Here is a 15,974-nt window from a genome sequence, read left to right on the forward strand (position 1 = left end):
AAGAGTGATTAACGAAAAATATGTTGGGTAATATACTTAATTTCCAGCGGAGGAAGAAATCAGGAAAAAGAGCTGGAAGTGGATAGGGCACACACTGAGGAAATCATCCAACTGCGTCACAAGACAAGCCCTCACATGGAATCCTGAAGGTCAAAGGAGAAGAAGAAGACCAAAAAACACATTACGCCGAGGAATAGAGACAGAAATGAGAAGAATGAACAAAAATTGGATAGAACTAGAAAAGAAGGTTCAGGACAGAGTGGGTTGGAGAATGGTGGTCGACGGCCTATGCTCCATTGGGAGTAACAGGCGTAAGTAGGTAATATACTTAGTGAAAAGAATGGTTTCAAGGAGTAACACACAAAAAAATCACACAAGTAAATAGTGAATAAATACTTCTGCATATATGAAAACGAATTTTTGTATTAAATAAGCAGTAAATAAAATGGCTGGACAAACGGTATAGTACAATAATGAATTATGACGTGTAACTGTGTGCAAATAATATTACTTGCATATCACTCGAACTACTGAGTAATTATGAGTAGTGTGTCGTTTATACAAAAGTCACGTAACTATGATCCGAAGCGGAATTTGAAAAACGATCCATTATAGCTTATTCTCATAAGATCGAATCAAATTATCGTGCTTCAAACTTACGGAAATCGTGAAAAATGGTTAAAAACCTGAAAAGGTTTATCATAAATATTCATGCATAAGTCTACAATAAGCATTCGAAATATAATCTGCATACGACATCAGTGTGCAGGTAAATTTTATACTTCGTTAAATGTCCTTTCTAATGCATTAATAAAAATATAGAAGTACCATTTATTAATTATTCGGATTACGGAGAAACCTGTGTTGATCGAAGAAACTGAAGACAATGATAGATTTATTGAAATCACGCATCGATCCACGACAGAGGACTATTGAAAACATGGAAGCCATGGACGGAAGTTTAGGCCTAGTATTGGACTCAGAAGTATGTATCCACGATCCGAAACACCAGAATCATACGCTCACTAGTGACAAGCTTCAAAGATTATTTCTGAAGTTCTTGTAGGAAGCCATGATCAGTGGACCATGTAATGTTTAGTACCAAGTCAAGCCCATATGAATTATTCTAGCTTCTGAACAGACTGATATATTTAGTCCTCGTGAGTTACATTCTGACCTTGTCAATTATTCGCTTACTACCTCGACTGTTTTCGTATGAGCGTGTGTGTCCCCCTTACCCTATTCATCACATATCTTTAGGTTATTTTTGCCTGGCCATAAATATTGAGTTACGCTTTATAAAATTGATTTGGCACACGAGACTTGTCTGATCTACTTCTGCACTTCGTTTCTTTGATTGTCTCTCTAGGTCGTATATGTGAAATATACGTATCCTGAATTCATTCTACCCTTTTGACTTATTTTATTCCGTTATACACTGATGCTAATGAAGTCAATAATTATATACGAAGGTAGACGAGATGTATATTTTGTTAAAATCTTTCTACCTAACTAGAGTTAGATAAACCTTTATTAACATCTTTTAGGCCAGTGATAAGACTGACAGTTTGACAAAACATTAAATTATTGAATCAGAAATATACTGTATATGCACTAATACAGTGGGTTTTCGGGATAGAGACAGGAAGACAGTGAGAGGGAGAAAGAAAGAGAGATCGAGAAGAGGAAAACAAAATTATGGATAATTATTTTTTACATTTTGGGTTCTGATATGTTTATATAAATGTATCCATTGCCAATCTGATTAATTTCTGACCAAAGAAATCAATTGTTCAGATCACTTTGATTCATTTGTTTGGTTCGTTTCAAATCGATTTGTTCCATTTCACGTATCAACTTCATTATTATTATTCATAAGAAAATATAAAGAAAATAGGGGGAACATATAATAATACCAATGAACTAAGAACAATTTAAAATGATAATTAGGTTATAGAGACTGCTTTTCACTTTTAAATAGGCTATATTCATTATATTATCCTTAAACTTAGTATATTGTTCGTCCTGATAATCGTTACTCGATAACGCCCCAACGGTGTATAAATCATCAGAAGACGAATACAAAGTGTTGATTGCGTTTATTATTGAACCACAACACAGATATCCAAAATTACAGGCACGTTAAGCAAACATGAAAGAGTAGTGCCGTAAAGCAAGCGAGAGATCGATGGATCGAATCAGCGAGTAAGCACGTACAGTGAATAAGCGAGTCAATGAACAGGATTAAGATGTACATATATATACAAATGGAAATGAATGAATTATCGAATCAATTAAGCGATTAATAGTAAGCAAGGCTAGCAGAATGAATACATGAGTAGGCAGTAAGCAATGCTCAAGCGTACATAATAAAGGTACAATAGTATATTGATTTGTAACTAAGGTTAATTTGAGAAAAACTAACTGATGATCTACCTACGGTTAATTTTCTTCTTAGAGATCACTTATAGTTTCTTCAAACTCTATTTACTAATGAATCCTCTAAGATAGAAACCTACTTAAATGGTAAGTTTTCCTAATATTTCTTTTTTAATAGTTGAATTTATGAGTCGATCTAAGCAAGACCACCATTGAAAACCCGAAGGCAATGGACGGCCGTTTCCTCCTAGTATGGAACCCCTCAGCAGTGCGCAATCATGAACCTTCGGTCCTACGTGCGGACGCTTCATCTCTAGACAACTAAGTCAGTCTAACTTTAATCGATCCATGATCATACGCAACCCTTCATCCATTGTCTGAGGTGGATAAGTGTCTTCATCTGACGCAGATTGGACTCCACTAGTCACGTCTTCTCACTGGAAAAAACGACGAAAATTAGTTTCTTTTCTTTCAACTCACTTGAGATATTTCTGTTTCAACAGTTGTTTGATATTCTTTGAGTCGTCCAAGTTTTCTCATTTGTGTCAAAAATTCACTTCTTTCATTAATTTCATCTATTACTGATAAAGAAAAGATCAACAATGAAAAATAAACCATTTAGGCAGTTAAAAATTAATAAAAACAAACGAAACAAATAATATTCAAATTGTTTTATCCCCTGGTGAATTATGAATGGTAAATCTGAGGTCTATTTATGGACAAATGTAATATGCTGAATTATGAATGGTAAATCTGAGGTCTATGTATGGACAAATGTAATATGCCTATTTCCTATTGGATAGTTGTTAAATAAGTGACCTAATCGTATTCGTGTTCCTCTTATCATAACCTTTATTTTGACCTTGGAACTATTACTATTGATTACTTTCCCCCTATCTACAGCCACATTGGCCAATTATTGTACAAATGTTGTCTTTCTATTTTTTGGTATAATTTGGTCTGTTTGGTTAGTATATAAACTCAGTATGCTTGTGAATAATGATTCATATTGCTGAGGCTGTTATTTGTGTTCTGGACTTGGCGGGCTGGGCTAGGCAGATAGGAAGGACCGGATTGCACCCAAGACTGCTCGTACGTATTTCCTGTATCATTGGACGTATATACACATATAGAGGGCAAATTCATACGTCATAACACAAATTATGATAAGTATTGCTGATTGAACGCTATATTCGTATCCTAAACTAGTCTCTTAACCCTCAAGTTAAATCTACACAGTGATTTGAACACGAGAGAAAAGGTGCAAAATATGCGAGAAGCACTTTACTCCAAAGGTTCATTTATGTACAAAAAATATAGGGCTTTTATAGTATTTTAAAAGTCCTAGGGTTTTCCTGAAAATTCTAAAATACTACTAAACATAGTAGCAGTGTAGTAATCAGTCAATCAGAAACTCTACATGTGACTCTTCATTTTCGTGATGTTTCTAGCAAAACTTCTAGTCAAACGCGGATTAGATAAAATGCTTCTTAATGTCTCCTGAGCTTGTCATATCTATTGAGAGAAATTTTCAGGATCATCCTAACAGTACACACCACATTACTACTAACATCTTGTTCAGTTATACTGATGAGAACTGAGTTTCAGCGATAGACTATTACTACTAAGATTAGTAGTTTCGAAAGGAGAGTAATTAACTTACAGGTTGTTGACTTTTTGAAAAAATATACAGACTTTAGTTTTAATATGTAAAGTCAGAATACTGTATTCTCTTAATGAGTTCAATATTAAATTGCAACACCTTTCACTGCCCTTTATAGTCGTTAAGATTAATAATGTGAATCAGCTGGTTGAATTAACTTGATTCAATACTTTTTTTATTATAACTAATCCCCTTTCCTTGGTATCACTAACATTGACTTGACTAGATAATTTTAGACAAACTGTACATAGGGTAAATCGTTTTTCTAAAACCTTAGAAATTTTCAATATGACTCTTAGTGAATGAAAACTGATGTAGAAGTGTGTCATACTAGGACGAAGCAGCTGTCCAATACTCATTGGTTCTATAATGTATTCTAGATTAGAATGATCTACAAAGAATATCACCTACAAATGGAACTAATCTTCAAAAATTCTTTCAAATAAATTATGATAATTAGATCACTAGTGATCGAATTGAAAATGTAAAAAGTCATGATTGACGAAGTAAATACATATTACAAGTGAAGTATTTGTCATTGTTCTCATTTGATATTCATGAATCATACCTCTGATGATTATGTGTGTTTTTCCATGAAACCTAAAAATTTGAGTTTTGATTCTTAGTGTAATTGAGAGTACTAACTATTGAAAAATTTTATACTGGACCAAGACAACTACTCATTGGTTCCTGGTTTTCATTAGTAACCTAAATAAAATCAATCTACAAATTAAATAAATCTTCAGAAAATTTATTCAAATCGTTTTCATTGGTTTATCAGTATATACATAAATATTCAGCAGGAGATCTTCTATACCATAAATAATTTAGATATTTTGATTTTAACTATTTCTCTGAATAGTATAGATTCGGATATTTAAGTGACTTTATAAAATTATTTGAATGATAATTGAAAATTACAGAGGATAACTATAAGTGGTCTATGTGAGATGTGATACTGATGTTGACAGATATAAGTTATATGAATGATCAATCGAAAATGAAATGCCTAACAGCAGAATTTTAGGAAGATCGAATATGAGTGAATGAAAACAGAGAATGATTAGTGTGGAAATGAAGGAACTGTTATATCGTATGCGTGCGTACCCTCTTCAATATATGAACACCCAATTAGAGAGGAGTGAATTATCGATCGGAGCAATGATACATAAAATTGTATGGGCAGTCTTGATTACTACTCGGTTCTGCTATCTGCCTAGACCAGCCAGTTAAGTCCAGAACACTAATAACAGCCTTTGCAATATGAATCATTATTCTCAAACATACTTGGTTTATATACCAACCAAACAGACCATATTGTAACATAAAATAGAAAATAACATTTGTACAATAATTGGCCAATTGTGGCTGTTAATAGGGGAAAAGTAATCGATAGACTGATGATAACTCAAGAATCGTATAATAAATAGGTCAAAAGTCAAAATAAAGCTAATGACAAGAGGAACACGAATATGAATAGGTTAGTTACTTAACAATTATATAATAGGAAATATACATATTACATTGGTCTATAACTAGTCCTCAGAGTTACCAATTCATAATTCACCAGGGGATATAACAGGAACATTTAAGTTTGAAACAATTAACTAACATTTTGAAAATGAAGTATTTTTAATGTATGAATCTCAGATTTTATTAAGATGTTTTGTAATTTGTATTCAAATACATTCGATTGTCGCAATTTGTGATCTCGTTCACTACAGTATCATCAAATATTTTCTAATATTATAAGTGAACAAATAAATATTCAATCACAAATCACTTACGTTCTGTGCAGAAATATTACTAGATTCCGTGAATGAATACATTATTCATGAGATTTTGTTTTTTCCAAGTTATTTCTAGAGATCAAAGACTCGTTATAATGCTAATGACTTTTGTTAACTATTCAATAAACAGTACCCAATACTTAATACTAGAAACTGATAATTATTATTTATTGCATGTTGCTAGACTACTGACAATAAGGTCGTGTTTGACTAAACTCAAGGTCACGGAGTGGTTCAGTATATAACTGGCAACTTTTGATTGTCTGCTGAGGAAGGTTACTGAGATCTTTGCAGATAGGTATCTGATCCTTTCTTGTTGAAAATATTTTTCTTCGTTGCATTTTAACTCTTTCTCTCTGTATATATCAGTAATTTTGTTCTTTTACCCTTCTGCTTACTGCCACTTTATTGGTGTTCTCAGACAGTTAGTCATGTTCAACAAAGAAATTGGTACATATATTCATCGGTTCTAGTTGTCACATCTTATTAGCACACCAAGACTACATTCTCAAGACAAATGCCAGAGTAGTAGAAATAGTAACAGAATGCGTAGTAGTAGAAAAGATTAGGTGTAGAAAAAAGTCTAGATATATTTCAGGGTTTGATAACTAAGAAGGGAGAAAGATTGAATCACCTTAGCCATTGTGAACAATTTTGAGCTATGTTATATAAAGTATCTAACCACTAATCACAATAATCACTCTGTCTCCAGCCAGGTAATCTACACAAACTCACTTAGCTCTGTCCAGTTGTCAGTGATAGTATGAAATGGTCCTATTTCTTGGTTTGACAGCTCCTGGCTTTCCTCCAGACTATTCCCATATCAGACAATATCGTCCGTCGAGATATGCATTGGTTGGGGATAATTAACACATGTCCCAACCACCTCAGCTGTAGAACATTCACGGGCCCACCAAGTAGTTTTCTATCTTTGCCTAGTACCCTATGCCGAACCTTAGCATCAATTACTCCTTAGACACAAAATATATGAGTGGTGCTTCAAAAACAGCTTTAAGGGATTATTTACAAATTAGGCATATCTTCTATTCTTAATGGCTATGTTTCACACCCCTAAAGTAAAACAAAGAGAACTATTGTACTGTATGTTCACCCCTTGGTTGGCAGACAAACATCTGGCCTATCATGACTGGTATAAAGTGTGACAACTAGCACCATGACACATTTGCATCCAGTCTTACGGCGTTTATACTTGTTAGCTTGACTTCAAAGTATGTACTGACACGTAATTTTTTAATCAATAATTAAAATCCTATGTGATTATGAAAATAACTGAGAAATAAACGAAACAATTCTAGTTTGTTTGACTAATTAAATATAATATCACATACGTTCTTCAAATCTATCCTTATTGGTTTCAATTTGCTTATCATCATAATCATCATCACCATTGACTTTGGGATATTTCAGTATACGACGACCTAAATATTCTAACCTTCCATCTTTGATTTGATCATTTTGCAGTGATTTCCATGTAGGCTCTTCACCATATGTCATTAAATGTGCTAAACGCAGTTTCTCAGCGGCTCCTGTATTTAGTGTAACTGAAGAGGAAAGAGAAGGATGGAAATGAAATCTATTCATTATCAAAGTTGAGTATATTTTACTAAATGACTAATTTACTCAAAGAAATATACTTTTACTTACAAATCCTCTCCATGATTCATTGTAATTTTCCATTTCTATTTTTATTCAATATTTGTATATGGGGTTTAGTGGAAACAGCTAAACTCTCATAGTTTACATAATAGACTAATTTTAGTTAGATAACCATTGAAAATCAGAAAGCAGTAGACATCTGTTTCATACTATTGTGAGATTGCTCAGTAGTTTGAATCCAAGAATTCACCAAGTGACAGAAACCAGGAGTTCCAGTGAGAAGCCTATACTAGTTGAGTTCAGACATTTCCGGTTTGAGAGAGTTATCCAGAGTAGCTAATGTGAGATGGTTTTGCAGTGTAGCGAATTGGTTGAAGTTATACATCCTTGACAACGCATGCAGGCCTAGTGATCCAGAGGTTAAATACTAGTCATTAGATCTGATAATGTATGATCACTAATGACGAACCCGATACTAGGGTGGAACTGCTATCTTTGCCTTTCTCGTTTACATATCATTCCGTGTAGTGAACTGTTAACTACTTGTCAATAGATACTTATTAGTTACCAATATTATAGCTAAACTTTTTTCAGTCTTATAATCGATTGGTTTAATATGAACAATGATTGATCCCAATCATTTGACTGATTACTTGCTGGTTATACAAAGTTCTAATCGTAAGTAAAATGTTTACTTTGCCTTAACTTATTCAGTTTGTAATGAAATTATTGTATTCATGAATTTCATAGAAAGTACCTTTTATTGTTCAGAATTACGTTAGAGAGACAAAGTGACTATCCGAACTCAAAACTATACTTTATTCAAAATTCTGTCAAAATCCTTAGATACCATTGATGTCATATCATTGATGAACACAGTGGATCTGATGCAGATGTGAAGGCACGAATCGGCAAAGCAAGAGTAGCATATTCACAACTGAAAAACATCTGGAACTCAAAACAATTGTCAACCAACACCAAGATCAGAATTCTCAATACAAATGTCAAGACAGTTCTACTGTATGGGCGGAAACTTGGAGAACTACGAAGGTCATCATCCAGAAGATACAAGTGTTGGTTAACGGTCGTCTAAGCAAAATACTTCGGATCCGTTGGCTAGACACTATCAGCAACAAGCTACTATGGGAGAGAATAAACCAAATTTCAGCTGAGGAAGAAATAAGGAAGAAGAGCTGGGAGTAGATAGCACATACGTTGAGGAAAGCACCCTATTGCGTCACAAGGCAAGCCCTCACATGGAATCCTGAAGGCCAGGGGAGAAGAGGTACACACTTCGCCGAGAAATGGAGACAGACATGAGAAGAATGAACAAAAATTGGAGAGAATTGAAAGGAAGGCCCATAATAGAATGGGTTGGAGAAGGCTGGTTGGCGGCCTATGCTCCATTGGGAGTAACAGGAGTAAGTAAGTGGCTATCAGGACTCAGTAGCTGAATAGATAACGCGATGGCGTTTGAAGCGAAAGGTACTAGGTTCGAGTCCCAGAGTGAACATCAACTCAGATGCAAGTACATCCAGCTGACGAGTCCCAATTAGGACGAAACGCGCGTCCTGGATTCCACTGCTAGCCACTATCCATCTTTGATTGTAAGTACGTAATCTCTATAGAACTAAGTAAATCAGCATATCAAGGAACACGAGTAACTCTGATGTGATGTTTATGTTCACAGTACTTATATTTGTAACCAAACCATACACTAGGTTGTTGATTTATAAAGGTTATTAAAAGGCAGTGACTTCATAAACTTACGTTTATTAGTTACAGTCGATTAAACTTCATGTAAACTTAACAAATGAAATATTTCTTTTAACTTTATAGATTGAACGGTGTGTTTTTCTACAAAATATACTTGTAACTTTTCCACTTATAAAGTAACTATCAGTTTATACTGAAATTTTGCTGATTTTTCGACTAATTTTAATGATTTTTCTTGATCAAATTATGAACTTTATTGGATACCTCAATATAATCATCATGATAAGTCTAACATTTTATAGTTGAAAGCGTGAGTCAATTGAAGCTATACCACCATAGAAAACCTGGAAGTACTGGACGGCCGTTTCGTCCTATTATGGGACTCCTCAGAAGTGTGCATCCATGATCCCGCACCCGCGATATTCGAACCCAGGACCTACCAGTGCTTCCAGGTTTTCCATGGTGGTGTAGCTTCAATTGACTCACGCTTTCAACTATGAAAATACTAAATCTCCACAAAACACCTAACATTTTATATTGTTCAGTAAAACAAGTTGAAATATTTCACTGGATTTATTAAAGATTTAATATACGTCTAGTGATCCACTTAAACATATACCAGTTAGAATGTAAATATATTTCTTTACAAGACATAAACTTTTAAAAAGTATAGTTGATTTTAATCTATTGGCATCGAACAAATTTCAAGCAAACAATTGAGCTACTAACAAGTAGTATAGAAAGTAAAGTGTCAAGTCATTAGACTTTATTTTAACTCGCCTGGTTTTTAAGCTTTAGTGATAAAATTAAACAAATCATTGTTATATCGAGTGAACGTACACTAAATACTATCCCCCTTTCACTGTAAATAAAGAATAATCAACCAATTACATACAAGGTAAATATTGTACCTGCTACGTCAACAGACAAATCAGTAAAAACGATAGATATGTTGTCCAGTTTTGAATATTGGCTAACCTCTATTAATCAGGTTGGATTGTCGCTAAAACGTTCAGATGAAATTATATCAAGGCGCAGTTTGTTTGTGATTAGTGGACTGGATTAAAGCGTAAAGAGTTAGTAAGACACTAATTCAAATCACCAGAGTACTGATTTTCTCCTACAGAATCTAGAATAAAGCCGTGTAATTTCTCAGCCAGACACTTTACTCTTAGGCTTTTTGGGCAACCAATAACATAAGTTATTCCAAGAATGTAAGAAACCATCCTGACAACCACAAATTAACAAAACTCTCAAATCCATAGCTTTTCTTAATTACTTTTTATAGCAACATAACCTGGGACTTATTGTGATGTTTGTAGAAATTGACAATTACCTTGTACAATATTACGCATCTAATATTGATTAAAAATAGAATAGCTACAGATTTGTCCATCTTTTTCCTAGTGACTTGAGTGTCGGTCCGCAGGTGACTACTAGAGTACTTATTGGACAATCCTGGGAATAACTAATAATTATATGAAATCCAATTTTTCTACTGCTTCCCATGGTTATATGCACCAATAGTGAATCCCATTTGCCCCGTTATTTAAGCGGTAGTCAAGGATTCAGAATTTCACATGTTTTGGCCATCACATACCAGGATAATTTATTAGATTATAACTTCGAAAATTCAGCGATTCACTTGTTTGAATTAATCGAGGCGATACTGTGGTGAATGATGAACACATTTACCGTTCAATAAAATGCTTTATTGAAATCATGAACCGATAAATGTTAGACCACAAGTGAAAACCTGGTTACCATCTAAGTGGTCTAGAGGTTAAGCGTTCATACACAAGATCGAAGGTGCTTGGTCCGACTTCAGAATGCGAGTTTGTTGATGCATACTTCTAAGAAGTCCCATACTAAAACGAAACGGTCATCCAGTGTCTCTGAGTTTTCAATGGTGGTCTAAAACTGCTCAGTTCATGACATTAATGAAATGCATCAACCTCTACAACCCAATACATGCAAATGTTTAAGTTATATTTTAATCTGTTTAAATAGTACAATACAATTCAATTCTTTCTACTACAAATTGAAGACCATACCCAATTAGGGTTGTTAGTGATTCAAAAGAAGATTACAAATACGAAGAAATGTATGATCGTGTAGTCTAGTCTTTGGCAAAATCGTACATTTGCATGTGCGAGTAAACACACTGTTACTTCTGCAAACATCAGAGCTAACGTAAGTTTAATAATACTTTCCAAATAATCAGGTTGCAAAATGCTTTTATGGAAGTTATTCTGTGTGCTTAGATAACGTTTAGAGGGACGTGAAGAAATTTCGCAAAGAAAGACACGTATTCTCTACATCAAAGGAAAAGAAATATATGTGGATAGAAGTAACAAATGAACTAACAATCAGTAACCTCACAGCACAATGTTGTTTTTACAAAGCAAAACAAGTTACTATTGAGTAGTTGTTAACAGAAATTCATCATGGTGACTAAAGTTAATTAGGTCGGCCCATCGGAACACTTCGGCTCTGAAGTTTACACCAATGTTCAATTGATTTCCTGTGTACTGAGGCTGACAACTACCAGTCTTTTCTTTTGAAAACTAGATTTTTAGCTCACATTAGACTCATCATATATGGTTTTGATGAAGCTAGTGATGTAGATAAGACTCAATCCATAATTGAAGATAGACTACATACAAGTGGCATAATTATCACTATTATAACCTCAGTAAATCTCATTTAGATCGATTTTTAAATAAAAATTGATTTTGACGAATATTATGGTTTCAAAGCGAGTAAGATGGGGCAATAATAAGACATGCATTTTTAATGATACCATGCTCAAATGATTTTGAGATGTCGGGGAAGAGTTGTAGCTCATGTGAATGATTTTAGTGAAGTTTTGTTCCCTGAACTTAGATAAAAAATCTTCACAGATACCATGGTCTGCCCATTTCATGATCATCATATTACAAATGTTCTGGATCGGAATAAGAGCAAAACTTTGCTGTACTAAGTACTGGTAGGTCAAGTGTTGCTACATCTGTCTAAAACATACCCTGATAACTACGAACTGAATAAAACTTAAAGATAGGAAATGGTTGAAAACAAACTTGAATGTATTATACCGAAGTTATCAACTCAGAGTGTGGTCATTTTTAAAGTGTTTATTAATTTTTAAAGTCAATATGATTATGCGCGTCTATGTTTAAGATCAACTGTTGTCGGGTTCTACATTGTAATGTGTTATACTACGCGGACCATGAGAACTGAACAGCTTCTAGTCAACAACTATGTGAACTCAAACACCATGCAAGGTACGGATTCAAATGGATGGAAGAAGTGGACTCACTAAACACTCAGCCACATGTTTAACGTCTTTTGGAAGCGTTTGTAGGGTCACTGAATATCGAACAGATCATTGATCCCTGTCAAAGTCGAGGATAGTCAACGCGCATCAATCAATCGTACGCCATGGACTGGCCCACGCGGCAGTGGTTGTTCTTTCACTTCTGTAATTTCGTGGTTGTACCTTAACTAATATATTCTTGTAATAACGTCTTTTGTGTTGTACAGTCTCCATAGCGTCTATGATCCTTTGATGCGTCGATGGTTCAATCCACGTAAGGGCCGGTCGCGAGGTGTGACTTCAGCATTAGTTGGTTCGTCACCATTCTCGTCTAACTATAGTAGGCCCCCAATCATTTCGACATAGAACATCAACGTAGATGGTCTACACGTTGTTCACCTATTATGATTTATGATCACGAAGTAAGTTAGATAAGCACAATCAGTTCAACCCGTAGTTCAATTCTGGCATTTTAAATTGCATGATAGTCAAAATGAAGAACGCACGTCCTTCAAGAGCTGTACAAAAGACTCCTATGATTAGTTTACATAATTACAGTAAGTTGTGGCTCGTTGATCAGACTCCACATTGGTCGTATCAAGATGTTAAAGAAAAATACATGCCACCTACCCTTGAATATAATGATCAAATTAATCCGCGTTAGTAAATAACTCAATAAGTCAAGTACGAGACTGGGTCTTCGACATGTATTGTTTATGCGCTCCTGGCCCAGATATACAATCGGATAATCGCAGTAGAAGATGAAACTGTAGGGCGCTGTTTGAGTTACCAAATTCTGTTCAAAAGTTTGAATGAATCATGTAAGTATGCAATAGTTCTAGAAACTACGAAGTTAACTTACTTGGAGACGGTTTATATGGAACTGGGTCGTATGCACCACTAAGCTCTATCAATGATTTAGTTCTTCTTCGAGGCCTCCCAGTCCTGAAAAATTATTTTTCGAACATTTACAATTGAGATAAAATGAAAAATATGTGTCAAATAAGTAACTTGAGATCTACGACTAAAGAAACCACGGTATATACCTCTTAATCAGTTTCTTTTTCTGTTCTGAGAGTGAAATTTTCCCAACGTTGCATGTCTTTTTAAAATTTATGCTCAGACTTTCCCCATCTATAATAGAATTTAGAAATTTATTGTAAATAAAAGGCTTTATCTAAAGCGAACTAGTTCGTACTTTCAATTGAGTTACTTATTGACTGACGATAGAAACTCGCAATCTTTGATTCTTTCACAAGGTCTAAAAGACATTATTGAAACCAGCTTTGATTACCCTTCAAAAACTTTTTAGTTTCATCACTGTAGTTAACCTTCGTAGTATTCCAAAACCCTCCCATGGACATGCTTCTAGTAGTTGCGACCTTGATAAGTGAAATAGGACAACTAAACAAATAAATGTAAGTGATAATCATGAGATCGAAACCCTCTAAGCTAATTGTCATGGTGAATGGATAAATCTCTGTTCCTATTTATGTTGTGATTATCACCTGTTCTTATCACCAAATGAATGGAAACATACGTAACTGAGCTAGTTTCTTACCTCGAACCATGAAATACAATACTAGTGGAAATTTGGTTTACTTTGATCAACAGCATGATTTCCCGGGGAAGTGTACTATTTTTCCAGTACAGAGTTCACGTACAAAGTAGCTGGGGTGCATTTTGAACCTGTCTACACCCTGAGTTTGAAGGTACCACACGTACCACAATAACTGCACCCTCGGACTACGATTGACTAGTTTGTTACTCCAAATACGGAAACTGACCCACTTTCACGAGACACTAAAACCATTCGAGTACATCCAATGAACCTGCTTTGTTTTTTTTATCTGATTTGGTCATGTTTCATTCCGATTTACTCTCATAACAGTTGTGTACGATATTTTATAACCAGGTCCGTAAGCAGCAACACTTTTTTGCATCATATGGCGGGTGTATATTTCTAGTCTTCACATACTTGAGCAGCTTGAGAACTGTAAATCGATATCACGTGCTATATTTTCTAATCAGGATTAACATTACCGTTCACTTCACCTACATTTCCTGTGGACCAGTGACCTACTTACCAATTAACACACTGACCAGTGAACAACATCTGGTACCTTGTCGCCAAATTCTCATTAAGCTCCCTCTGGACCAATGGCTTATCATAAGGCACAAACAGAAAGAAGAATTGTCTTCTATCATATTCAATTCACTAATGAACTTGAAATTTATGACCACACAACACACCGAATAAAAAATCATACTTTGGGTACAATCATGTCATAAGTGTTTGGGAGTGGAGCAAGCAGTAAGCAGTTAATTGATAATAACTGGGGAAGAGATAAACGTATGAAGACAGTTAAAAGATGCATTGAAAGCTTTGTAGTGCCGTGCTTCGTTATTAGTTCACCTCAATAAGCGTTATAAAACCAATCTTAACGGTGTATAGAATCAGAAGGCAAAGGGAAGCGGCAACTACATTTTCATTGATAAATGATGCAGACCAGAAAGCTGTGGGCACATGAGCAAGTGTAAGCAAGCGTAGCATACATGACACGTATTGGAGATGGCTGGTAAGTCAACTCATTTTAAGCAAGCGTTAATCAACATTTACAGTCAGACAAAAATGAATGACAGACATATGATGAATAAGATACGAAGTGTGCATACACATACGCTCATATAAAAAGGTAGTCAAAATTAATAAGCGAATAATTAACAAGATCAAAATATGACTCATAATGGACAGGCGAATTGCCTTGGACAGAAGCTAGAATAAAGTATATGGGCTTAACATATAAACCGTTACTACAGCTTATCGTAAGAGGAATACAGAAATGCTATAATACAGTTACTTACTAATTGTACAATAAAAATGCACTTGCCAATAATCTGAAAAATCGTTCAGAAAATTCTGAATCTTCCTATATTCGTCCCGTTATAACACTGGAAAGTCAAATACCTACAGTCAGGACTGTCTGCGATTAAACCCGTCCTCAACACGTGTTCTGGTTGGTAATAATGTGGTCGTATATGAAACATATTCCTAACTCAAACCCATTTCTGAATACACTACAGGTGAGGAAGTGCCACGTGCATGAAGACGACAGGCAAGATATGCATTCCAGCACAAAGAATAGATTGTGCAAACTACTTTGGACGGAAAGATGGTGTCCAATGATCACAGGAACCGACTTATGATGCACAAGCAGGGGAACATCAACTCCAGGATGCAGGTACATCCAGCTGATGAGCCACAAATAAGACGAAGCGGGCACCCTGAATTCCACCGCTACCCCCCATCCAAACTATACAAAAGTCAAGATTTTACTGAATTAGATTAGAATATTTTGCTTGGATGAATAATTCCTTGTTTGTATTCAGTGTATGCTTGTGAAGGTCGTGAAATTGCCTTATTTTAAATTATAGACTGATCTTAGCTGCACCGCTATTGAAAACAAGAAAGCGCTGGACGTCGGTTTCATCC

The 15,974-nt window shown here is 35.0% G+C and overlaps 1 protein-coding gene across 1 annotated transcript; it reads right to left on the reverse strand.

Moving 5' to 3' along the window:
- Positions 1-1,570: 1,570 nt before the first annotated feature.
- Smp_069890 (hypothetical protein) lies at positions 1,571-13,845 on the reverse strand (the record flags this gene model as incomplete). Its single annotated transcript, XM_018797655.1, has 6 exons — positions 1,571-1,857; positions 2,860-2,960; positions 7,182-7,394; positions 13,344-13,426; positions 13,528-13,615; positions 13,776-13,845. The coding sequence occupies 6 exons, from the start codon at positions 13,843-13,845 to the stop codon at positions 1,786-1,788; spliced, it is 627 nt and encodes a 208-aa protein (XP_018652675.1). The 3' UTR covers positions 1,571-1,785.
- Positions 13,846-15,974: the final 2,129 nt, after the last annotated feature.

Source organism: Schistosoma mansoni, chromosome 5, assembly GCF_000237925.1.
Source record: "Schistosoma mansoni strain Puerto Rico chromosome 5, complete genome".
Lineage (NCBI taxonomy): Eukaryota > Metazoa > Platyhelminthes > Trematoda > Strigeidida > Schistosomatidae > Schistosoma > Schistosoma mansoni.